The sequence below is a fragment of the Columba livia genome, chromosome 1, assembly GCF_036013475.1.
Source record: "Columba livia isolate bColLiv1 breed racing homer chromosome 1, bColLiv1.pat.W.v2, whole genome shotgun sequence".
NCBI classification, from domain to species: Eukaryota; Metazoa; Chordata; class Aves; order Columbiformes; family Columbidae; genus Columba; species Columba livia.
In genome coordinates this window covers 84,915,654-84,939,264 of record NC_088602.1, presented here as the reverse complement: position 1 = coordinate 84,939,264, position 23,611 = coordinate 84,915,654, and the positions used below count along the sequence as shown (strand labels likewise).

Genomic DNA, 23,611 nt, shown 5'->3' with positions numbered 1-23,611 from the left:
CATATTTGAATACTTGTACAGGAGACTTTTTCTTGAATTGTCCACATCTCTGAAGGTGGTAATGGTACTTGTGCATTTGTGGTTCCCAGGTTCTTCGTGGGAAACTGGAAACCAGGTGCAGTAGGTCCACAAGAGGCAGGAATTAAAATAGTTGAAGTCACGAACATCTCTGTCGTAGATAGATTTAGTTACTTGAATATTTGGATCGAGTGAGAAGCTCCTGAGGTTAATTACCCACAAGTGCTAAGGGGGCTCTTTAGGGCCAGAAACAGAAGTTGCTGAACACAGGCATGCTGGTCCAGTGACTGTGAAAACAAGGGAAAATTAGCTGCAGTTTAAAAATAACTTCTGTTTCTCAGTCTCTGGAAAAAAAAATAGTATATATATATGTATGAAATATATATAACTGCCTCTGGATATTTAAACCTGGAACTGTCAGGTTTTAAGGCTTCATTAGTAGCAGTGCTTTCACTCAGATGTTTGCTGACGTTGGTGAGAGTCACAGATAGTTTATACCTGGGAAAGTCAAACTGTTAGGTACATGGACTATTTTTTTCCCCCCATACAAGTGGAAAATGTAAAACAAATGTCTTCTTTCTTTCTGAAAGTAAGAGAACAGGCTACCAGGGATGGTGGTGTTCTTGTTGATCCTTTGCTCCTACTCTGCATTCCCAGCACTAGGTTACAGAGCTTTCTGAAGAGGCTGGCTGTGAGGCATCTACAGATACGTGGTGTACAACTTGGCTCATGTAATAAATTCATGGGACTAAGCTATTTTCTAAACGGGCTGGTGTTAAGAAGGTAGATATTTCTGAGAAGGTAGGAGATACCCACCTGTTTTCTTGAATTACAGCCACTAAAGTTTAAACAAAAGGCAGACAATATACTCATCTGCTGTATAGCATTTTTTTTCCCTGGTGAAAAACCTCACCTTATTGTAATGTTAATATTAATATTACTCTAAATATTAATATATTGATGAATCCAACACATAGACAATACAAACCTCTGCCCTGCAGTGGAGGAAGTTTTACACCTATTTACCTTCAGGTATATGTTACCAAAACACTGTAATTGTACAGTTGTTTAGTATGACTTGTTTGTAATTGTTTGAGCGCTCCTTCTATGAGCCTAGTTCTCTTTCTCTTTCAGAAAGCCATCTACCTTCTATTTCCCAGTTTGTAGAGAAAGCTTCAGGATATTACATATTTGGAAATGAATGAAACTAGTTCACAAAATGGATGGGTTGAATTTCACAGCTACAAAGGATCTGTGGCTTCCATTGATGCCAGCAAACATAAATAGGGAGCCTGAGAAGAAAATGCACTACGGAGGTACAACTCCTCTAGTCGCTAACAGTGCTAAGAGTTTTCTGCTGTGCTTTCTTTCAGAGAATAAAAATACCAGGAGGCTATATAGTCAAACCAAAGGTCCATTACGCCAGCAGGATTTGTAACAGCCATCTGCAGATGATTATGGAAGATGGCTAAGAACAGGGCAAGAACACAACCTTTCCTCTTCCCCCAAAACTTCTTTGTTTCTGGGAACGAACAGCTTTGGGAATATCTATCTGTTGCTCCTTTTGTTGTGATTTGTCTTCCTCCCAGGGCATTCAGTATCTTCTTATATTTCGTAACTTCATCTCCAGTGAAGGCACTTGAGGAATTCTCAGGAGAGGACCGTTGCTTGGGAGAAACCAGGGCAGCAGTCGAGCCAAATCTGTCCCCTGAGTGGGGACAGCAGGCTGCTCGCAGACCTGATGCAAAACTCTTCACAAGTAGTGAACAGTCTGCACAAAAATCACCCAGGTCCTGGCCCCTGAGATGCACAGGGCATGCGGACCCACAGACATTGCTGCTGCTACATTTCTTCAGGTAACAACTTGGGAGCCTAGCAGCTCGTGTTAAAACTGAGGAGAAACGGGAGAGCTTCTTAAATTGCCATTTGAACTGCCTCAGTTATTTATTGCAGGTGGAATACCAGTGGATAACTCCAGATTCCAGAGCTTCCCGTGTTCCAAAGGACAGTTAAAAGTGGAGGCTGACTTGGGGATGTTGAAAATATGGCGTAAACAGCAACTCTCACTTCATAAAAAGTGTTGGCTGCCTGCAATTTTCTGAGTTGGCTGCTGTGGGGTTGGTAAGTATTCAGTGTGAGGGTTCCTGGCCCCTGAGGTGACAGCCAGCCCTGCACAGAGTGCAAGGACTCATGTCTGTGGAGACCCTGTCTCCCCACGAGAGCTGGGTGATAGAGGAGCTTGGCTCTGAGAAGAGAGGCCTTGGCAATGAGATGGAAACATCAAATGCCTCGTAGTGGATGCTGCTGTTGCATGAAGGCGATCACTGTGGTTTTGGATTTCAAATAACGTAGCCTTGCTCTGCATAGTAGTTTCTGTATCCTTGTACAAGAAGTGGGAGAGTTGGCACAGCTGTGTGTAACTGCTTCTTTTCCCTGGCCAAAGACACCAGGTGATACAGAGAACAGACTTTTGAGACAGGGTCATCTCTACCCCTTAAAATATTCTTCAGCTGCAAAGTAGAGCCTCATTTAGTTGAGTTAATAATGGGAATGGCTATGTGACATATTGATTATTCTTTAAAAAGCTGTGGTGATGACTGGTGCACTGATTGATAACTGGTTCGTTATGATCTGCACCTTTTTCTCCTTCAGATTGTGTTAACCTATATTTTCATTATGTTGGACTTTGCTTTTATTTATCTGATTTTAAGTTGGTGCTTCGCATAGATCAAGGCTTGTAGCTTGGGTTTGATGTGTAGTAGCAGACACCTTAAGGTTGTGGTTTGTTCTTCATGTCAGAAAGCAGTTTGTTTCCCTAGTTTTAACTGTGTCACATCCTCTTCAGGGGAGTGTACAAACAGGGTGTGTTTTTACTGAGCTCTTTTGGAGGGGGTAGAGGCTGTGTCTGTCTGTGAGACAAACCAGCTGCGTGTTTAGATATCAGAAGCATCAATGAAAAGCAATTAATGAACCGTACAGCTAAAAACAGAGAACGTGTGGGATGGACAGTCCTGAACTGAGATAGTTCTCACTTCTCTGCAATTATATCCGTGCACCTCATGAGAAGGGTGTGGGAGGGGAACTCCAGATAGATCTCTGCAGTTCCTTGGTGTGCAGGAGCCACCTCGTAAGCATCCACGTTGGTCCAGCGTCCATGTTGGACTATTTGCGTGCAGTAATGTCTCTCTTCTCATCCCCAGGACTGTGAGTACCGGAGGACCGGAGCACATCTGCACTGTCACTGTTCATCTCCCATGCTCCTGTGATGGGAGGGCTCCTCTCCAGGCTGACAACCGGGTAACTATCCCCCAGCCTCAGCATTCCTTGGGATGAATCTGAGCGTGAGTGGTGCTGCTCTCCAGCTGGAAGCCTGAGGCTAATGGAAGTGACGCATGTGCTGCATGGTGTTGTGCCAGCCACTGCCGTCAAGGCTGAGTAAAAATTTTAATTTATTTTAATGTAGTTACCGAGGCATTTTAATTCCATCAAAGGAAATAACACGAGTCAACTACCAATATTCATCTGTTACTTTTAACTGAATTTGATTCAGCTGTGCTTGGTTCCTCCTTTTCAGTTTTTACTTTGAGACTTACTTCTCGCTTACAGGCACAAGTATTCAGACTGTGAACCTTAAAAATTGCAGTCTAAATTCAGTGTTTTGTACATGAATATTTAAGCAGAGTAATATACTCTGTTCTCTCTGTAAGGTCCCATTTTTAATCATTAATGCTCGTTCTTTTGAGCAAATAGACCCCATATATATGAGACGTAAGCATTTTAAAAAAAGATCGTTCTCTGGGACAAGTTCCAATATGACAATATCCTTTATATGAATATTTATAGATCTATCAAAATTGGTGAATACTGAACTTGCTGATAAACATTGTGGAGGGTGTTTTAACTTTTCTTTTGAAAGAGATTGAAAAATTATTTGCAAATTGGGTCAAATTCAGTATATAATTTTAGCCCCCAAAGCATCTTTTTTTCTTTTTTGGTTAAAAAAATATCAAATTTTCAAACTTTTTGACTGAAAGCATCTTTTGCATGCATAATTTATTTAAATTGCAAAAAACCTCTCAAAGCCTTTTGATGGTATTGAATAACATGAAACAAAATATTTCATTTGTGGCAAAGATTTTAACTGAGCAAAAATTAAATTTGGGAGCTTTACTGTAAGAGTTACATTGCCTGTTGCATGTTAGTAGTAGAATACTGATCAATGTGGTCGCACTGGCATTGTTTTCAGGTTGCAATGAAGACTTTTCTTCCACATGCATTAGCGTTCTGTTTGAAACGTGCAGAAAACCATCAGGTTGTTTTCTGAATATGCATGCATATTGCACTGTGTTTAAGAAAATACTATTGCTTCTTGCACTAGGCACACAAGTGTGGCAGCATTTGTTCTTTCTGTGCCACGAGTGTGGCCACGTTCTGTTTTTTCTTCTGTTTACAAGGTGTCCTCGCTTGATATCTGCTACATTTAAAATGGAATTTTTAATGCTGCATAATTTAAACCTGTTACTTTTACGGTAATTTATACTAGATGAGGATTTTTGTTTCTGTATGGACAGTGAACCCTGGCTTCCTTTCCACCTCCTCCCAGCACACATTGAGATGCACGCTTGTATTTAAATACAGGTGTGAACAGTGCATGATATAAATAGCTCAGAAGGAAAGTCCTGTTGCAACCCATGTGACATTTCTGAATCACCCATCGCACAAAGATATTTCCTTGTCTGGTGTGTATTGCGTTTTGATTTGGGAATGAAAACAACGTATTGGTATTTCCCATGGGATGGAAACACCATTTTCCAGTCATCTCCAGCTGTGGGTGACTGATTCAGGAAGTAAATGATGAAAGAGCTACAAATGACGGCATAAAGGAGAGAATGACAAAAGGGCTACCAAGAAGACCATTTGAGGAAATGCAGAGGCGAGTGATGGAAAATGAGAGCTTTATGGTCAGGCGACGGGGAGCCTCAAGATGAAAGTGCGGCCACTCATTTGTGACAATAACATCAGAAAACTGCAGTCAGGGTATGTCTACTGCAGCCCTGTGGAAACAGGCTTATGCTCTGAGACCTCAGCTTTATGCACAGCAGTGCATTGGTTGTGAAGCTTTCTGCTGTGACAGAACCAGCAGGAGTCCATGATCAACAGCAGTCCTTGAGATCTGAGCAGAAGAGGCTGGAAGTTTGCGGGGATGTATATGTGCTTTGTATATGTGTATCGCAATTTTGCCAGGCAAAAATGGGGTCATTCATGTACAATATCTAACCATAGAAAAGTATCAAGGATATTGTTAGCCAAATCCATGTTCAAGCAACATGAATGGGTTTCCATCAAAATTCTCCATTGAGAACCATATATATTTTGGTTGGTACGCTTTTAGAAAGCACAGAGTTCGGCTTTTTTGTGTGAAACAGAAAACAGTGTGTTGGGATGACAGCACTGTCTCAACCTTACCAATGAACTGCTGCCCTTTTGCCAAAAAGGAGCTTGCAATTCGTAAGATTTTGTTTGTTGAAAAGTACATATAGTTGTAGAATAGTGTAAGTTGCTAGAGTTGCAATGAGACAGTTGCCCTTTTCTTTTTTTCTCCTACAGAAGTGGAGTTACCCTTCAAGAAATTATTTCCTCACCCCTGTGTTTTTATTTCTTTGTCAAATAATTGATGAAGTCTAAATCCTGAACTTCCCTATACATGCTGTTACCTTGATTTTCCAGAAAGAGTTGCAATGCATGCATGTTTCCTCTTGCAAAAGCTTTTTTTTAATCTTCTGTAGTAAGTCCATGGGACAGCATTAAAAGATTTGTAGCTATCTTTGTGCTAGCAAGGCTGGGCATGAGTAGCGGGTGGCTAGGGAGGCCTATAAAATGGTTTAGAAGATCCTGGATTTTTAAATCTTATTTGTAAACAGTAGTAATTTTATTTTATTTTATTTTATTTTATTTTATTTTATTTTATTTTATTTTATTTTATTTTAATTTTTTAAACCCCTTTTTGCTTTACTTTCTTCAGTACAAGAATGATACTTGAATGATACTTGACATGAGTCTCGTTTAGAACATCAGTTTTCAAAGGAAATTGGCTTGACTATGTGTTCTCTTTGAAGGAACTGGCACAACAATTTGTGACTACATGCCCATTTCTTTGCCTTCACTTTCTGCAGTGCTGATTCCTTCTGCTAAGGATGGCTCATACCTGGGCAGTTCTGGCTGCACTCATTTTCTTGCTAATCAACCAGACTGAAGGGCCAGGTAAGTGAGAAAGATCCCAGACTATATGCAGCACTCTTTGGTACTTTGTATTTCCAGCTCACTGGCACACTAAAACTTTGCGGTTCATCAGGGGAAACGTTGCTTATTGTTTAATGTGAACCAAAAAAGTGATGTCACCTCAGGTGACAAAATAACCCCGTGCCTTGCAGAGTGGCACAGGATGATAAATCTGAGAGGAATCCAACACAGATCATCTGAAGATCCATCTCCTGCTTAACTGAGACAGTGTCAGGAGAACCGTGATTGCTGGCAGAAAAAGGATCTATATGTGCCCCATACTTCAAAAGCCTTGTTACAGGTGTATGTTCCACTGCTATCCCTGGTTTTACTTGCACTTTAACCAAGGTGCCTAATTCAATAACACAATAATTTTTCTGAAAGTCATTTACTTTCTCTTAAGAGTGAATCTTACCCCCTACCCTCTCATCAGTTTTTCAAAGCCCATATTAAGGCTGTAGAAATCTGTTGCCTAAAAAACAGATGGAAGACTTGTAGCTCACCAGCGTGCATCACACACCTGCACAGTGTCCACAGCAGAAAGGCACCATCTCCACCGCATTTCCAGACTTCAAAGACTGACAGCAGGCAGCTGGACCTGAAAATTAAATACTACTTCTATGTGTCTGCACAGAGCAAATCGTCCCCAGGGCTACTAGTGCAGTAAGGAAGTAGACATTTTTAAGTATGATGAAGCCAAGAGTTTCCTATGCTTTGACAATGACCGTAGCATAATGTTTAATGTATTTTTTCTTTGTATGCAGCTTATAACACATTGAGCGTGGAGGCTGGTCAGGAGGCTGTGCTGAGTTGTCCTTACATCTCCGAGGCTTCTTTGCTACTGGCAACATGGAAGATGAAATGCAGCACTTGCTGCTTGTTTGCCTACAGAAGTGATCACAAGGAGACAAGGAAGTTAAACTGCAGTGAGAGGGTGATGTGGAAATATTCACCTGAGAAGGACCCTGCTCTTCGTATTTACCCTGTGAACATCGGTGATGAGGGAAATTACACCTGTGAAATTGTCAGCAGTGCAGGGAATTTTCTTTTTTTCTCTTCTCTGACTGTGATAGGTAAGACACACCTTGTGATCTACTTATTTATTTGCTTTGTGTGTTTGCATGTGTGTAGATAAAAATGGTTTGTTTTGCTGGTAAAAGTCCAAATTCAATTTTGGATGCATACTGAAATGGAAATAAAAAGGTAAGCTGATTCAGTCTGGCTATTTGGAGAGTGGAAAAAGGCGTGAGGACTTATGCAACAGGACTGGGCTGTTCTGGGGAGAAATAATTTTATTTTGTTTTTTTTTAACTTCTTTTGACTCATGAACAGGGGAGGTTTTAAGATGCACCAAATCCAAAACCCTGCGTAGTTTCCGAGGGAGTTCTTTGGGTGTAACATGGGATTTGAATTTTGTGTGAATATTCATGCAACCAGGAGTATACACTCTTAGTTAACTTAATGCAAACAGAAGTTATCAAATAAATATTATTGTTGCAAGCTAAGCAATAGGATGCTGAACCAAAAATCACAATGAGGACAGTCTGTGTTTTGTCTGGGTAAGAACCAAATGGGAAGGAAGCAAAAATTTCTGGATACTATCTGAAAATATTTAACTGTTCCAGAAATACTGAAAGCTGTCTATAACACTGCATCACTAAAATAAACACAAAGTTAGTCTATTTTCAACCTAAGCAGGAACAAATCTGTATTAGGGAACACAATCAATACATCAAATCATCTTTTTCAGATAGTCAGCTAAACTACCTCTAGGTTTCCATAAATTATAAAAACACCCTCAAAACATAGGAGAAAAATTTTGTGTTCTGGCCATATTAGTTAAGTTTATAGTTATACTCTGAAGGCTTATGGGTAATTAATTTCAGAACTCTCTAACTACTATTATTAATTATTGTCACTTGAGGGAATTTTTTTGTTCTTCTCTGTAGGGTCTTGCCTTTCTGATAATGGCTTAGGTATTGTCTGTGCCTTCGCCTGTTTTGTCAAATGCAGAATATGGGTTGTTGGACTTGAGGCAGAACAGTTTTGTCCGAGTCCTCTTTTATTTCACTACTGTCAAATTCTTGATTCTAACTACCTAATCTAAATATTTCAGCTGGAGCTTCAGCAAGCTGTGTTTTCTTCAGTATGCACACTACTGTACTTACAAATCTTCGTTTAATCCACCCCTTTCTGTCACCCCATCTTCTCCTGTTAGTATTGTAGTCACCCTTTGCAAAACGTAAGGAAGCAGTACTTTTAAATGCAGCTAGCTAGTTTTGGAGGTATTCACCTTGGACTTTTTAATGTGGTTTTTTTTTTTTTTTTTTCCTAAACATTGTTGGTGCTAATGTTCCAAATTATTTTAAAATTTCTTGAATTGCTCCTGCAAACTAAAAAACACCACCTACTTTCTGTTTCTCAGTTGATTTTATTCTGAACTAGAAATAATGGTTGTGGCCTTTCTTTTTCCTTCTTCTGTAGTCCCTCCCACAGTGACTCTGACCAGAGATGAGAGCAAGGTGGCTGTGTGTCAAGCATCTGCTGGAAAGCCAGCTGCTGAAATTTCCTGGATCCCTGCAAGTAATCACAGCACCCAGGAAGAAGTCCATCACCCCAACGGAACAGTGACCAGAATGAGCTACATAGGCTGGGTCAACAGCTCGCATGCCACTGTTACCTGCCTGGTTACCCACTCAGCTACTAACCAGACCCTGTCCCTAGACCTGTCACGTAAATAACATTATTCTGTAACTGCTCTACATCATGCTCTTGTGCTTCTTTGTGCTCCTCTATGCAGCCGTTTCATTGAATGCCAGGACTTTGCAGGTTGTTTACTGGAGTGATAGGGCAAAGTTGTAGTGCATGTTGATAAAGAAATTAATGATTTTGATTTAGTTGAAACCAAATGTTTTGTGGCATTGTATGGGGAAGCTGCCAGTGTGTGCTTTTCTATCTCTCTTCTGTTTTAGAGGAGTTCCTCATTCTGCTTGTGGTGGGTTGACCTGGGTGAGCTGCCAGCTGCCCATCAAGCTGCTCTGTTAAGGAGAAAACTATGTCAAAAAGCTCATGGGTCAAGATAAGGACAAGGAGAGATCAGTCAGCAGTTACTGTCATGGGCAAAACAGGGTTAACTTGGGGAAATTAATTTATTACCAATCAAATCAGAATATGATAGTGAGAAATCTAAAACCACCCTCCCCCTCGCCCATCCCTTCTTCCAGGGCTCAGCTTCTCTCCCAACTTTTCTACCTCATCCCCCCACATGGCACAGGGGAATGGGGGTTGTGGTCAGTTCATAGCTGTCTCTGCTCCTTCCTGCTCATACTCTTCCCCTGCTCCAGTGTGGGGTCCCTCACACAGGAAACAGTCCTTCATGAACTTCTCCAATGTGAGTCCTTCCCACAGGCTGCAGTTGTTCACAAACTGCCCCAGTGTGTGTCCCTTCCATGGGGTGCAGTCCTTCAGGAACAGACAGCTCCAGCGTGAGTCCCCCATGGGGCCACAGGTCCTGCCAGCAAACCTGCTCCATGTGGGCTTCCCATGGGGTCATAGCTTCCTTCAGGTCACATCCGCCTGCCCTGGCACAGAGCTTCCTGTGCTCCAGGTGGATCTCTGCTCCACTGTGGACCTCCATGAGCTGCAGCAGGACAGCTGGCCTCACCACGGGCTGCACCATGGGCTGCAGGGGAATCTGCTCTGACACCTGGAGCACCTCCTGCTCCTCCTTCTTCACTGACCTTGGTGTCTGCAGGGTTTTTTCTCTCACATATTCTCACTCCCTGCTCCCAGCTGCTGTTGTGCAGCAGTTTTTACCTTTTCTTAAACATGTTATTGCAGGGGCACCACCAATATTATTGATGGCTCAGCTTTGACCAGCAGGGTCCATTTTGAAGCCAGCTGGCACTGGCTCTTTCAGACTTGGGGAAGCTTCTGGCATCTTCTTGTAGAAAACAGCCCTGCAGCCCTTCTGCTACCAAAACCTTGCCACACAAACCCAATACACTGCTTCAGTGACCTTTTTAATCACTGATGACAGAAAAGTTGCTTTCACTGGCCACTGTGATACAGCCCATTAATTTTTGATTTGAAGCTTTGAACCCCTGTGGCTGAGTTTTTTACAGCTTCCCACAGTGGTGATGGTCTGGAGAAAAAATACTTGGAGAATGTCTGTCTGTGACTTTCAGGTGATCTTTCCCAGGGCCAAAAGTAGTAAAGGGCAGAATTCAGCTACTCAGCTGGCTGTGCTAGACCTGTTAGAAGTCTATGCCAATACGATATGTACAAACAGCTAAATAAGTGCTCATATCACCAAAATATCTCAGTATAGGCATAAAGGGCAGAATTCAGCATAGACCAGTTATTAACAACAGCATTTTGCAGGGACAGCTGGTTAGTTCTCTTCTTGCAGTGCTAGTATCATTTGAAGAACAGGAAACCACACAGGCAGATGAGTTGAAAATGAAAGTGTATTTGTACACACAAATGACTGGGTGTGTGAGGCAGCTTCCTAGTGCTGGCTGGCATCCAGACATCTCATCTGTGTCTCTCCACTCATTTGAGCTGTGGGGGTGGAGAATTGGCTTTCTCCCTTGGTTAAGGTAGATAGTAACATCACGTAGTCAGTGGACACGGATGTCTAGCCCTGTAACCAGTTTTTTTTTCTTATTTCTCAGACACTTCCCTCAGGCTTCCTTATCTCCTGATAGGAGGATCTGCAAGTGTTGCTGTGACTTTATGCTTGATTTTCAGGTACAAAGGTAAGTCATTTGATGAGCCTGAAGTGTGTTACAATGCCATTGATCACCATGTGCAATTACAGGGACATGTACTTTATTGCTGAGAGTGGGCTGGAGGGCAAGGATTGAGGAAAATGTCCATATGTGATGCACTGTCTTTTTGGAAAAATCCTAATAAAATAAGTGGTGGAATTTTAAAATGCCTCCTTAGAATTAAACCTGGTGAGAGGGGTCAAGGACAACAGGAAGAGCTTTTTCAAATACGTGGCAGATAAAACTAACACCAGGGGCAATGTAGGCCCACTGATGAACGAGATGGGTGCCCCAGTGACACAAGATACAGAGAAGGCAGAGTTACTGAATGCCTCCTTTGTCTCTGTCTATTCTGCTGGAGGCTGTCCTGAGGAGCCCCGTACCCGTGAGGCCCCAGAGGAAATCAGGACAATGGAGGAGTTTGCCTCGGTTAATGAGAACTGGGTTAGGGAGCAATTAGGCAATCTGGACATCCATAAATCCATGGGTCCAAATGGGATGCACCCACGGGTGCTGAGGAAGCTGGCTGAGGTCATTGCTAGACCACTCTCCATCATCTTTGCCAAGTCTTGCGAAACAGGAGAGGTGCCTGAGGAGTGGAGGAAAGCAAATGTCACTCCCGTCTTCAAAAAGGTCAAGAAGGAGGATCCAGGTAACTATAGACCGGTCAGCCTCACCTCCATCCCTGGGAAAGTGATGGAACAACTTATCCTTGGTGCCATCTCAAGGCATATCATGGATAAGAGGGTCATTACGGGCAGTCGACATGGTTTCACCAAGGGGAAGTTATGCTTGACCAACCTCATAGCCTTTTACGAGGCGATAACGAGGTGGACAGATGATGGCAGAGTGGTGGATGTGGTCTACCTTGACTTAAGTAAAGCATTTGACACAGTCTCCCACAGCATCCTCACAGCTAAACTGAGGGAGTGCGTTCTGGGCGGTCGGGTAGTGAGGTGGACTGCGAACTGGCTGAAGGAAAGAAGCCAGAGAGTCGTGGTCAATGGGGCAGAGTTTAGTTGGAGGCCTGCATCTACTGGAGTGCCTCAAGGGTCAGTACTGGGACCAGTATTATTCAATATATTCATCAATGATTTGGACGAGGGAATAGAGTGTACTATCAGCAAGTTTGCTGATGGTACCAAGCTGGGAGGAGTGGCTGACACACGAGAAGGCTGTGCTGCCATCCAGCGAGACCTGGACAGGCTGGAGAGTTGGGTGGGGAAAAATTTAATGAAATATAACAAGGGAAACTGTAGAGTCTTACATCTGGGTAGGAACAACCCCAAGTTCCAGTATAAGTTGTGGAATTACTTTATTAGAGAGCAGCGTAGGGGAGAGGGACCTGGTGGTCCTGGTGGACAGCAGGATGACCATGAGCCAGCACTGTGCCCTTGTGGCCAAGAATGCCAATGGCATCCTGGGGTGTATTAGAAGGGGGGTAGTTAGTAGGTCGAAAGAGGTTCTCCTTCCCCTCTACTCTGCCCTGGTGAGACCACATCTGGAATATTGTGTCCAGTTCTGGGCCTCTCAGTTCAAGAAAGACAGGGAACTGCTGGAGAGGGTCCAGCGTAGGGCAATGAAGATGATTAAGGGAGTGGAGCATCTCACTTATGAGGAAAGGCTGAGGGAGCTGGGTCTCTTTAGCTTGGAGAAGAGGAGATTGAGGGGTGACCTTATTAATGTTTACAAATATATAAAGAGTGAGTGTAATGAGGATGGAGCCAGGCTCTTCTCAGTGACAACCAACATCAGGACAAGGGGTAATGGGTTTAAACTGGAACACAAGAGTTTCCACTTAAATTTGAGAAGAAACTTCTTCTCAGTGAGGGTGCCAGAGCACTGGAACAGGCTGCCCAGGGAGATTATGGAGTCTCCTTCTCTGGAGACATTCAAAACACGCCTGAACACATTCCTGTGTAACCTCATCTAGGTGCTCCTGCTCTAGCAGGGGATTGGACTAGGTGATCTTTTGAGGTCTCTTCCAATCCCTGACATTCTGTGATTCTGTAAAACAAGTCCAGAGTCTTTAAAAGCCATAGTTATTATGATATTAATACCCAACAAACAATATAATTTCCTAACATCCTTCTTTCAGCTTTCCGGTTACGTGAAGTGGTGCATGGATCGGAAGTACCATTTGCAGTAAGTGGGTTTTTTTTGTGTGTGCTTTGCCTTCTTTGTGTGTGTGTGTGTGTGTGTGTTTTCTTGTTTGTTTGTTTTGTGTGTTTTTTTGTATTTTTGTTTGTTTGTTTGTTTTTTTGTGTGTATTCTTGGCTAAAACATGTAGTTTCAGTGCAATGCATCTGCTCTGACAAAACTCCCATTTATCTCTGTGTGTGCTTGTCAGGGGAAATGATGAACGATGTGTCTGGGAGAATCTCTGTTACTTAGGTATCGAATCCAGAGTGAGGTAGTGCATTTCCTACCTAAGAATACTATAAATTACATTCACATGCCAATGGTTAAGCTGAATTTTAAATCTCTCAAAAGTTAATGTTTTCAAATTTCTGCTTCACAGAGTAATCTTAACTCTGATCTTTTGCTTAAGAATATGTATTGCCCTTGCTGTCAGAAAGCTGCCTGATTAAAAATCAGATGAAAACAGAGAGGCATTTTTCAAGGAGGGACAAGAGTGCACTTCCTTATGCTGTACTAGAAATAAACACAGCTACGAAACTTGTATTTTTTAAGTCACAGTTCAAACACTGAGAAGCTAGGAAACAGTGGTGGTAAAATTGCCATTGCAACTTTTACTTCCTTTCTAATTCCATTGTGTTGTGATACATACTTAACAGTGTGATAACATGCTGCTCTTTCCTCAGGGCTTCTGCCTCGTCTAATGCACACTGAAAGAGCAATTATTTCATATTTTGCTTTCTGCTGATGGTTAAATTAATGGCCGCGTGCCTTGTTTATTGCAAACTAGACAAACAGTGCTCTGAAGTTAGAATGATTAATTTCCTGATATGCTCTTCTATGGCATTCAGTACAATTTGACTGACAGCAGTGGGAGTTGTGGAGATCAAAGTCAACAGCTTCCAGTAATTTTAGGTGCCTAAATTGGATTGCCTGTGGCCTGCCTATTTTTTTCATTGTTCATTATCATCTATCTTGCTGAAAATACCAACATTTCTAAATTTGTTTTCAATCACATAAAAAAAATAAAATATCAAAAGGCTGTCCTGTTTAGGCTTTGTGAAGACAGTTGTTGCACCTCTGTCAGTTCTGATGTCCCCCCTGTGCCCCACCCTTTTGCTCACAGAGCTCAGAGGAATAACTTCACAGTTCTTTTGCAAAAGTAATGTTGCCTATCAGGTTTCTTCTGGTCTTGTTTATTGTTTGGACTTAATAGACATGATGGTTCCACAACATTCTATGATGTAATATCGTCGCACATGTTTTTCTTTATATTGCAGACAAGGAACTTCAGGTCCACACCATCACATGAGAAAACAGAAGCAGTCAAGCCTCCTGTCTTATCAGAGAGTATCTATCAGAATTATGATCCAAGAATGATACATATGAACTATTAACAGTGTAGGCACAAGCAGTTTACTACCAGCTCAGCTAACTAATGATACTCAGTTACTTGAACTTGTACTTCAACTAACAAATCTCAGACCTTACCACATAGCAGGACAGCAGAACACTCAAAAGAGCCCCATAAAAGCCTTTTTCTTTCCTGACTTGAAGACAGCGGAGAGAGAGGAAGCTGTTTTAGTAAATTATTTCTCTCTTTCTCTAAATATCAGCACAGCTCTTGAAACATCTGAAACTTTTAAAGACCGAGTTTTAAATACCTATCTGAATTTTGTTTGAAAATAGACTCTGAGGTATGTGCTTTTTCCTCAGATCAATAACTGACATATTTCTGTGCAAGACTAATAGACTTCTTGTGAAAACGTAGCACTCTTTTCCATTTTAGCATCTGGATTTTCTTTGCAATTTTGTGTTGGAAAGTGGCAAGTAACACAAGGGACCCCAAAACATATAAGAGCAAAGAAACATATCCAGAAAAAATAAAAGAAGTGATTTTGTTTGTTTGTTTTTCTGGGTAGATAGTTACATGTGACAGGTGACAAACTGATATTCGTCATCTTTGTTTATTTTTTAAAAGTTTTTAATATATTTATTTTTCAGTTAAACTTTCTGTTTGCATTGATAATGGAAGAAAAAAAAAGCCAGCTGGAAATTGCACTTGATATGGAAATGAGAAATAGCAATGGCAATTTTCTAACGTTTGTTATAAAGCAAACATTCAAATATGCAAATATTTACCTAAATGATTTTTGATGCTATTTGGGTTAATGTTTATTGACCAGTTTCTTAGAAACTGAGATCACACAATGTTTTTACTGAGAACAGAAATGTTAAGTCATGAAAATTGCAGGTGGTGTGCCTGTTTAAAACAAAAAAAGCTCTAACCAAACCAATTATTTCTTCTCAACGCTGTGCCCCCAAGCTGAAAAGAAACCTCACAGCTTCGTCGTTAATTTCAGTTTTCACCTGTCAGATTTGTCAAACACTAATGCAGCAGTAAGTGTAGTCAAATGTGCGCTTTGAATGGCCTTTTCCTGCTCATCATTAGAAGAAGTTCTCTCTGCTCTATCAGTGTTCTTAGGCATGAGAATCTCCCAGTGCCTTTTAATTGCACTTTACTTTGTCACTTCTAAATAGCCATGTGGTGGGAATCTACTGCCATCATGCCAGCCTTTCATTTTAGTCAGAAGACATGAAGAACAACTCTCTGCCTTATCAAAAAGTGCCTACAGAAGGCAGTCTGTTCACACCTGCTGAGTAACTGAGTAGAGCCTTTCTTGTGGTGTTACATGTCGATGACGTGTCATCATCTCAGATTTGTGTACAGATTCTTCATGTGATGTCATCTGCGAGGAATGAGATGCACCATTTCATGATACAGCTTCTGGGAGAAATTAGTGAGAAAAGGTTTTCAATGATACTGGCTGGGAAAAGCGTTTTGTAGCTCTAGTGAAATCCACAGCAGTGTTGTAGTCTCAGGGAGTGGGTCCCCAGTTCTGTGGGCCCACAGCTGGCAGTGCATGGTGGGCACGATCCAGCATCCTTTTTTGTGCTCCCTGTCAGCTGGGACCTTTCACAGTCATGGTGCTTTCAAGGAGTTGTGACTGGAAGCCTCTGAAATAGGGGGAAAATCTCTTGTTTCCTAGGGAACTGCCCAGTTGGGTCTAAACCTGGCCTCCTAGGCTGGTGTTGCTCAGTGTGACAAGTAAGCACAGATCATTCTTGCAGACAACTACAGTAATTTGGGTCTGTCTTATTCAAAAGCTGGGCCATTGAAGCCAGACTGAAGGATGACATGGCTGTCAAAATGAAGAGTGTTAGGCTGTGGAGCAGTCTGCTTTTGGCAGTCATGGTGCACGTGTGTTGTGATTTTTAGGATGCAAAGCAATAGCTTTTCATAATTCCTTTGCACCAAGTGGAATGTTGGAGAGTAAGATCTAATGCAGACAGATAAGGAGATGGTAGCGTGGGGGTGAAAACCTCTGGAGAAACATCACTGTGATAATTAGCCCTGGCTGAAAAGCATGACTTCTGTATTCATGATTTTATTTTCCCCTTTAATTTGTATTTGGTGGAATTGGTCCAGTCAACTGCATCGTGTTAGCATGTCGTAGAAATTCTGAGGAGACTCTGTTTGATGGACTGAAACAAGGTGCTCTGGCAAAGAGATAGGTCCCTTTGTGCTGCCAGTACTCAGTTCCATAGCTCTTAACAGTCACATAGACTATGGTATGCCCAGTTTCTCATTTCAAGAGTAAGTCCTGTTGCAACCTCTCAGAAAATGAGCTTACAGCGTTGTAGTTTAGCCAGGCTTTTATCATTGCCTGTTTACTGCTAGCTAAAAGCTCAAGTTATCAACCCACAGCTCAGGCAAACCCACATATTACAGGCACTAAAAGGCCTCAGCTGCCTAATTGTTGTATCTTCCTTCTGCAATAAAATTGGCCCTCATGCTTTTTGAGCTCGTTGTGTGTGATTAATAAAACTTATTAAGCCAAAGAGAATAATGTGGCTAGTGGGGGTGATTGTGCGAAAGGCTGGGACATGTATAATGCTCCTGAGGCAGAACATAATTGAACAAGTTCAGTTAATTTTCTGCTCATCTTTTGTATGGGTTATAATACTGGCACAAGTGGTAGGTAGTTTCAGACAGTTTGCTTCTTTTTTAGCTATCTGCAACTCACCTTTTGACTGCAGGAGTATGTATTACATCTAAGCTGTCAACAGCTGATCCCTATTCTAGTGGGCCTGTCAGCTCTGCTAATGGCTTCAGCTTTGAAAGGAAGAAGGTGGGATTAGCCAGTAGTGGGCCTGTGCATCTGCTGAGGCAGGAATCCCTTGGTGCTTGGGATAAGACATAGAGATCTGTGAGTTGAATGATTTTGTATAGAAGCAGAGAGAGAAAAACAGGAGAGACTGGAGATGGGGTTTGACAGAGGAGAATGATAAGAGTGAGCATGATGTTGGGTCATTGCAGCTTAATACTTAATAGTGTGATTAATTGCTTTTTCCATTTACACTGCCTGTCATTAGGACCTTAACTGCTGATCACGACTGCTGAAGGATGCGCTTTTGTCACATGTGAAGTGCTCTGCACTCTTCTCTCAAGGTGGAAAACTAGGCATGGCTTTGATGCCTGCCATTGCCACTGTGCATTCTGCTTCTTGGTTTGATGAGCTGCACACCAGTGTGCTAAAAGCCATGAGACACACACCTCAGGAGGGGTGAGGGGAAGGAGGGAAAGGTCTTGGTGCTGCTTCAGTGTCTCACCAGGGGTCTAACTCCTCCTCCTGCTAAAGCAGGTTCACTGAGAGTGGGTGGCAGAGGATCATGTCCAGGCATTTTGCAGTTGTTCTGTTAAATGTTTTGAGAAAGAAGAATATAACTTTTCTGTCACGCTGATTTTGTAACAGGACAGGCGTTTTGGTGTAATCCAAAGAATAATCCAAGCTGTGTGTATATATATATATTTATTTATTTTTTTTTTAATTTCATATGGAAAATAACTAACTTGGAGATATTTTTATGAATATATTTACCATGCCTTTGTCCTTAATTGCAGGAACACTTTCGATGATCTTATACTGGTTTTATTTGCACCAGAAAAAAATTTAAGCAAGGCAACTGTTTTAAACTGCAAACTTCCACATATTCTTGTGTGGCCTTGTCAAAATGGCTAGGAAAATGCTGTTTATTGAATAGTCATTGTGAGAGAGCTTTTAAAAGGCGATGAGTGTTGAAGTGTATTTGTACATTCTGACAAAAAAAATCAGGAGGGTGAGGTCCTGCTCCAGGGCTGTTGCAACAGCTCTGCCTTGCCACTGCTGTTTCAGGCTGACTATTCAGTCATATGCACAGTTGATTGAATGTCACTTGTACTTTTTAGCACTAACTATGATTATAGATAAAACTCTCCTGTTTATTGTGTGGGCTTTCACTCATAATTTGTACAGGGCACTCTTGGGAATATTCATGATGTCTGTTTTCTGATTAATCTATGAACAACTTATCTTCTGGTAACAGCAGGTATTGCAATGCTGCTGAAGAGTTCCTTATTCTCTCCTGTTCACCGAATCTGGGAAAAAAAGTAGTTAACAAAAAGTTGTTTCAAATTCCATAAATTGGAATGTAACTTCAGATTATGAACAAGATTCATTTAAAATCCCAGTTTTCAACACCAGGATTGAAATGTGTAAGAGAAATAATTTTCTCACAGACTTTGGAAATGGGGCAAATGTTCTAAGGGTATTTGCCAAATCAATTAAAACCTTGGTTTCCTAAATTGGTATTCTTTCGGCTGTATGTTGGTACTTCTTTCAGCTATATTTTTTTGCCTTGCCTTCCTGGCATCTTTTGTCATAGCTTTTCTTCTCTGATGAATAAATAAAACTTTCCTTGGTTCTTCTGTAATAAGTGGAACACCTGTGGAATATTGTCCTGCTGGCTTTGATGTCTTTGTGACTTGGTTTTTCTGCTTTTGTGGAGGTTTTTTTTTGGTCAATGTTAACTTGTTCTCAGCTACTTGAAGTCCACAATTTTGTATGCAACTTTCATGTGCTGGAGGCAGCGAGGAGCTCATGATTTAATCAAGTAGGACTTCTACTACATTTCTTATCACTTCTTTGTCCTGGAATAGTTTGTGTTTGTGCTCTTAATGGTGCTTCTTCAAACAATTACCCACTTTTCTCTTTAATTCCTTAAAGTTGTCTTCCCAATGGCCTCAAGTGCTAGTTTATTGATTTTTATCTTCTCCAAGTATTTTATTGTACAGTTCTCTTTCCTTTTCAGCATCAAATACAATCACATTCTTCATTCAGTTGCATTAGTAGCTTCCAGATCCTCTCAGTGAAACTTTTTCTTTATAAAATTATATATATATATATATATATATAAATTTTTTTTTGAGGGAGAAAGCAATAGGTTTCAAATTGTGACTACTTTGGGGATTTTCTCGTGCTTCTCACTGAACTTCTCCTTAGACACATACTTCTGGTCTCCTTGATATTTTTTTTTTTTTTAGTTTTGCCAATATATAATAGAAATTTAATTACTCTTGACTATAAACTACTCCAGTGCCTCAGCTTCTGTAAATCTAAGCTCACTTGACAAATCCAAACATATACTATGCAGCATTTTATTTGTCCTTGGGTGACATTTGTCTTGCATTATGGAAAAACATCATAGCCAGCTTACTTTTTTTCCTCCATAGTTAATATGCTGCTTTGTACCACTCACAGCAATAGGCATCCACCTCAGAGAAACTAAGCAAGCATTTATCAGTGAGACTTCTCAGACAGCCTTGGTTATCAGTGATTTTACTCAGTTCAGACACAATAACAAAATATCTCTGAAATAATGTAATGCTTTCTCTGAATAGTACTACGCCTATGTCATTGTTAATAACATTGTATATAACCAAGAAATTGTGGACTGAGCTTCACTGTAGAAAACAGATGCTATTTTACCTGATTAATTATAAAAAGCAATCATATTTTCCAAGAAAAAGAACTCTTGCAAGAGACTCCTTGCGCAGTTGCAAAAGTAAAACTTTCTGCCAAGAAGAGCAGAAACAAGCTGTGTGAGGAGGCTTTTTGCTCCACTTCCTCCAGATTCTGTCTCTTGTCATTATCAAGCTACCACTACATCTGTTGCTGGGTTTCCCGTGTATTTTCTAGTGGTTTTGACTATATTAACAAATCAATTCACACAGAGTTTAGTACACAGTACCCGGAGAAGCCTCTTGGACTCCCTTGTTCAGATGGTGGCTGCTCTGAATTGGCCTGTTTTGGCTCCTGATTCCTACTCTCTTATTTTTCTGTGAAGGCTTGTGTTGTTGTCTAGCACTGATCCAGGCTGCCATGCCTTGACAATAACTAATCTGATACCTGGCATAGAGAACTCTGGAACAGCCAGAGATAAGGAATGATCTCTTGCTGCAAGAGAAGGAATGCAGTAGATTATTCCTTTCATTGAAATCTGCTTGGGACATCTGACCTGAGTCTCACTGGCTACATTCAGTCTCCTTGGTGAAAAAATCTTGAAAAGCCTGAGCAGCTTTCATGGGATACCATCTGGTAATTTGCCTCATGGTCACAAAGGTTGTACTCAAACTCTGCATCTTGGTCCTTGTCTTACCCCAGAAAGGTTCTGAATGAACTTTGCAACTCTGTCATCTGCTGTATTCCTCAAGGCAAAACTTCTCATCCCTCTGTTTTCTCTTTGAAAAAGAAATGGTACCCAGGCCCTCTCTCAAAGCAAAAGCATCTCATCAGCAGATAAACCTGAGAATTCAGGGACTCCTTACATGGGGTGTATAATGCTACAGTACAATCACAGGACTAGCTAAATTTGGAGTGTATCTCCATGGCTCTTTAAAAGTGGGCTGATCATCCCTCTCCTGAGTTAGCTAGATTTGCCAGCCAACATTGAATTTGAGGATTTGCACTCGACCCTTGGCTGGTAGAGTCATGCTAGTACAGTATCTGTCTTTTCTGAATGCAAGCCAGATATGTCCATATGATGGCTGTGCTTCAATACAGATTTGCACTCATTGGTTCTCAGAGGATTTTGGCTTAGCTTCATGGGGGATTTTGAGTTTCTCTCTTGTTCCTTGTTTGCGTGAGATTAGATTGATGTTATATCAGCAGCTTACATTTTTGTAGATTATTTCTTATGTTTAAATACTACAAATCCTTCCGCCAAATAGATCCTTTCTGCATCTTAGCACAACAAGGAAAACATAAGTGTAGCATCTCAAGCAATTGCTCTTTGATTTTCCAGCTGATAATTCTGTAAATTTCCACATGATGCTTCAAAAAATACCCAATATTGGAGCAATTCTGGCAAACCAGTTAGTATAGGAAGTCCAGCAACATGTTGAGCAGAAATAGTTTTATTGTGCAAGACAGAGACAGATAGCTGATTTCCTATGGCAAAGGAGGTCAGTGTATGTTCGGGCTGGGCAAGGGAGGTCAGTTTTGTTCTGCAATATTTTGTGTCAGCTGATGAGATGGACAGTAGATATTCATTGCTGTTGGACCACATACAGGGTGGCATAGATTCTCTCTCCATGGAGATAATCAAAACCAGACTGGACACAACCCTCAGCAACCTGCTCTGGCTCACCCTGCCTGAGCAAGGGCTTGGACTAGAATATCTCAAGAGGCACCTCTCACCTTTCTGTGACTCTGTGACTAGTGCCAGGGTTTCTAGATCCCAAACTAACAAAGGGTTCATCCCAGCACAGAGTTGCGAAGTCTCAGTATTGTGCTTTGGATATGGGAGAAGAATATTGTAAGAGACTGTTATGCGTTGCAACCCAGATTCAGCAGCTCAGGAGACATTGGCTGAAGGCACAACTCCTCTGGGAAATCAGTGGCCCTTTGACTGAACACTGACTTCTGAAGTAAGGATTTTACTCTCTGTGAAGTGCTTTGTCTTTGCCTGGTCAGTGCTGTACGTAGGTGCACGTTCCTCTGGCGTATTCCTGGACGGGATGAGCTGCACTGCAGGACAGGATGAACAATCAGTGTCTGCAGGTTTAGGGTTTAGGGTTGTGCAGCACCCTCCCAATTGCAGGTGTTTTTTTTTTTTTTTTTTTTTTTTTTTTTTTTTTTTTTCTTGTAACTGCACTTTTTTCCAAGTGTGTTAAGTCACCACACAGGTGTTCCTTGTCCGTGATTTAGCTGAGTGTGTCTCAGTAACGCCTCAGCTGAGCAGGATTTCCACATTGTTTTTGGGAAGAGGTCAGATTATTACTGACATTTCTAAAAAGAAGCAAAGCTTTAAAGAATGAGAAGGTGTTTTGGGTTTGTATGGCAAGGTTTTGGTAGCTGCAGGACTGCAGGGGTGGCTTCTGTGAGAAGATACCAGGGGCTGCCCCATGTTGGACGGAACCAGCTTCAGCTGCTTACAGAATGGATCTGCTGCTGGCCTAAGCTGACAAGCAACACTGGTGGTGCCTCTGTGATAACCTATTTAAGAAAGGGTAAAAAACACTGTTCTGCAGACGTGAGGAAAAGAAGTGAGAAAAATGTGAGACAAGCAACCCAGTAGACACCAAGGTCAATGGAGAAGGAGGGGGAGGAAGCAGCCCATGTGCTGGAGAAGAGATTCCCCTGCAGTCCATGGAAAAGATCGTGGTGAAGCATTATGCCACTCTGCAGCCAGTAGAGGTCCATACTAGAGCAGATATCTACCCTGCAGCCCATGGAGGACCCTACACTGGAGTAGGCTCCTGGTGGGAGCTGCAGCCATGGAGAGGAGACCACAAAGGAGCAGGTTTTCTGGCACAACCTTTGGCCACATGGGGGACCTATGCTGGAGTAGTCTGTTCCTGATGGACTGCATCTCATGGAAAGGATCCACACTGGAGCAGTTCTTGAAGAGCTGCAGCCTGTGGGAAGGACCAATATTGGAACAGTTCCTCAAGGGCTATATCTCATGGGAAGAACATACATTGGAACCGGGTAACAGTGTGAGGAAGGAGTACCAGAGACAATTTGTTATGAACTGCCCCTAACCCTCATTCCCCATCCCATTGCAGTGCTGGGGATGGTGAGAGGGAGGTAAAACTGCGAAGAAGAGGGGTTGAGGGGAAGGTGTTTTAAAATTTTATTTTCTCACTATCTTACTTTGTTATTAATTGGAAATAGATTAAATTAATTTCCCCGAGTCAAGTCTGCTTTGCCCATGACACTAACTGGTGGGTGATTGTGCTGGTTTAACTGAAAGTGAGTTAATTTTCTTCATACAATTTGACACCTTTCTTTTTCATAGCTAAGCATGGTCATTGTTTGGACATAGTTTGAGAAAAAGAAGATAACATTAACTCTGTCCCAGGGTGTTATCTGAGTTGTTGTCTGGGAACCGAGGTCTTTCTGAGCTCTACCCACAGGTGTGAGGCAGCTGGGAAGTGGGGTGTAGATGGGGCAGAACTTGACTGACATCTAGACTGATAAATTAAAATATTCCATGCCATTAGCTTCATGCTTTTTATA

At 41.7% G+C, this 23,611-nt stretch overlaps 2 protein-coding genes across 8 annotated transcripts in view; one reads left to right on the top strand and one right to left on the bottom strand.

Annotated features, from left to right (window-relative positions):
- HTR1F (5-hydroxytryptamine receptor 1F) overlaps positions 1 to 23,611 on the bottom strand; it is a 169,260-nt gene that overhangs the window by 4,325 nt on the left and 141,324 nt on the right. Inside the window, exon 3 of the transcript XR_010473058.1 lies at positions 6,818 to 6,895. The gene's annotated coding sequence lies outside the window, so the exon portion shown is untranslated. The remainder of the gene's footprint in view (positions 1 to 6,817; positions 6,896 to 23,611) is intronic.
- Positions 1,984 to 15,289, top strand: LOC102092971 (cell surface glycoprotein CD200 receptor 2). Of its 7 annotated transcripts, none has more exons than XM_021299647.2 (8): positions 1,984 to 2,139; positions 3,219 to 3,315; positions 6,192 to 6,279; positions 7,062 to 7,370; positions 8,782 to 9,030; positions 10,974 to 11,057; positions 13,168 to 13,214; positions 14,489 to 15,289. In XM_021299647.2, the coding sequence occupies exons 3-8, from the start codon at positions 6,213 to 6,215 to the stop codon at positions 14,603 to 14,605; spliced, it is 873 nt and encodes a 290-aa protein (XP_021155322.2). In that variant the 5' UTR covers positions 1,984 to 2,139; positions 3,219 to 3,315; positions 6,192 to 6,212; the 3' UTR covers positions 14,606 to 15,289. The 7 variants fall into 7 exon arrangements, with proteins under 7 accessions (XP_021155322.2, XP_064921188.1, XP_064921179.1 ...); XM_065065116.1 differs by lacking the exon at positions 1,984 to 2,139 and adding an exon at positions 2,550 to 3,145 and having other exon boundaries at positions 6,135 to 6,279; XM_065065107.1 differs by lacking the exon at positions 1,984 to 2,139 and adding an exon at positions 2,550 to 3,145 and having other exon boundaries at positions 3,219 to 5,055.

Bases quoted from the DNA above. Each gene is read 5' to 3' on its own strand.
- LOC102092971 (XM_021299647.2), top strand. From the start codon at position 6,213: ATGGCTCATACCTGGGCAGTTCTGGCTGCACTCATTTTCTTGCTAATC. The intron at 9,031-10,973 runs GTAAATAACATT...CTTATTTCTCAG, and splicing joins CCTGTCCCTAGACCTGTCAC to ACACTTCCCTCAGGCTTCCT. The intron at 11,058-13,167 runs GTAAGTCATTTG...TCCTTCTTTCAG, and splicing joins CTTGATTTTCAGGTACAAAG to CTTTCCGGTTACGTGAAGTG.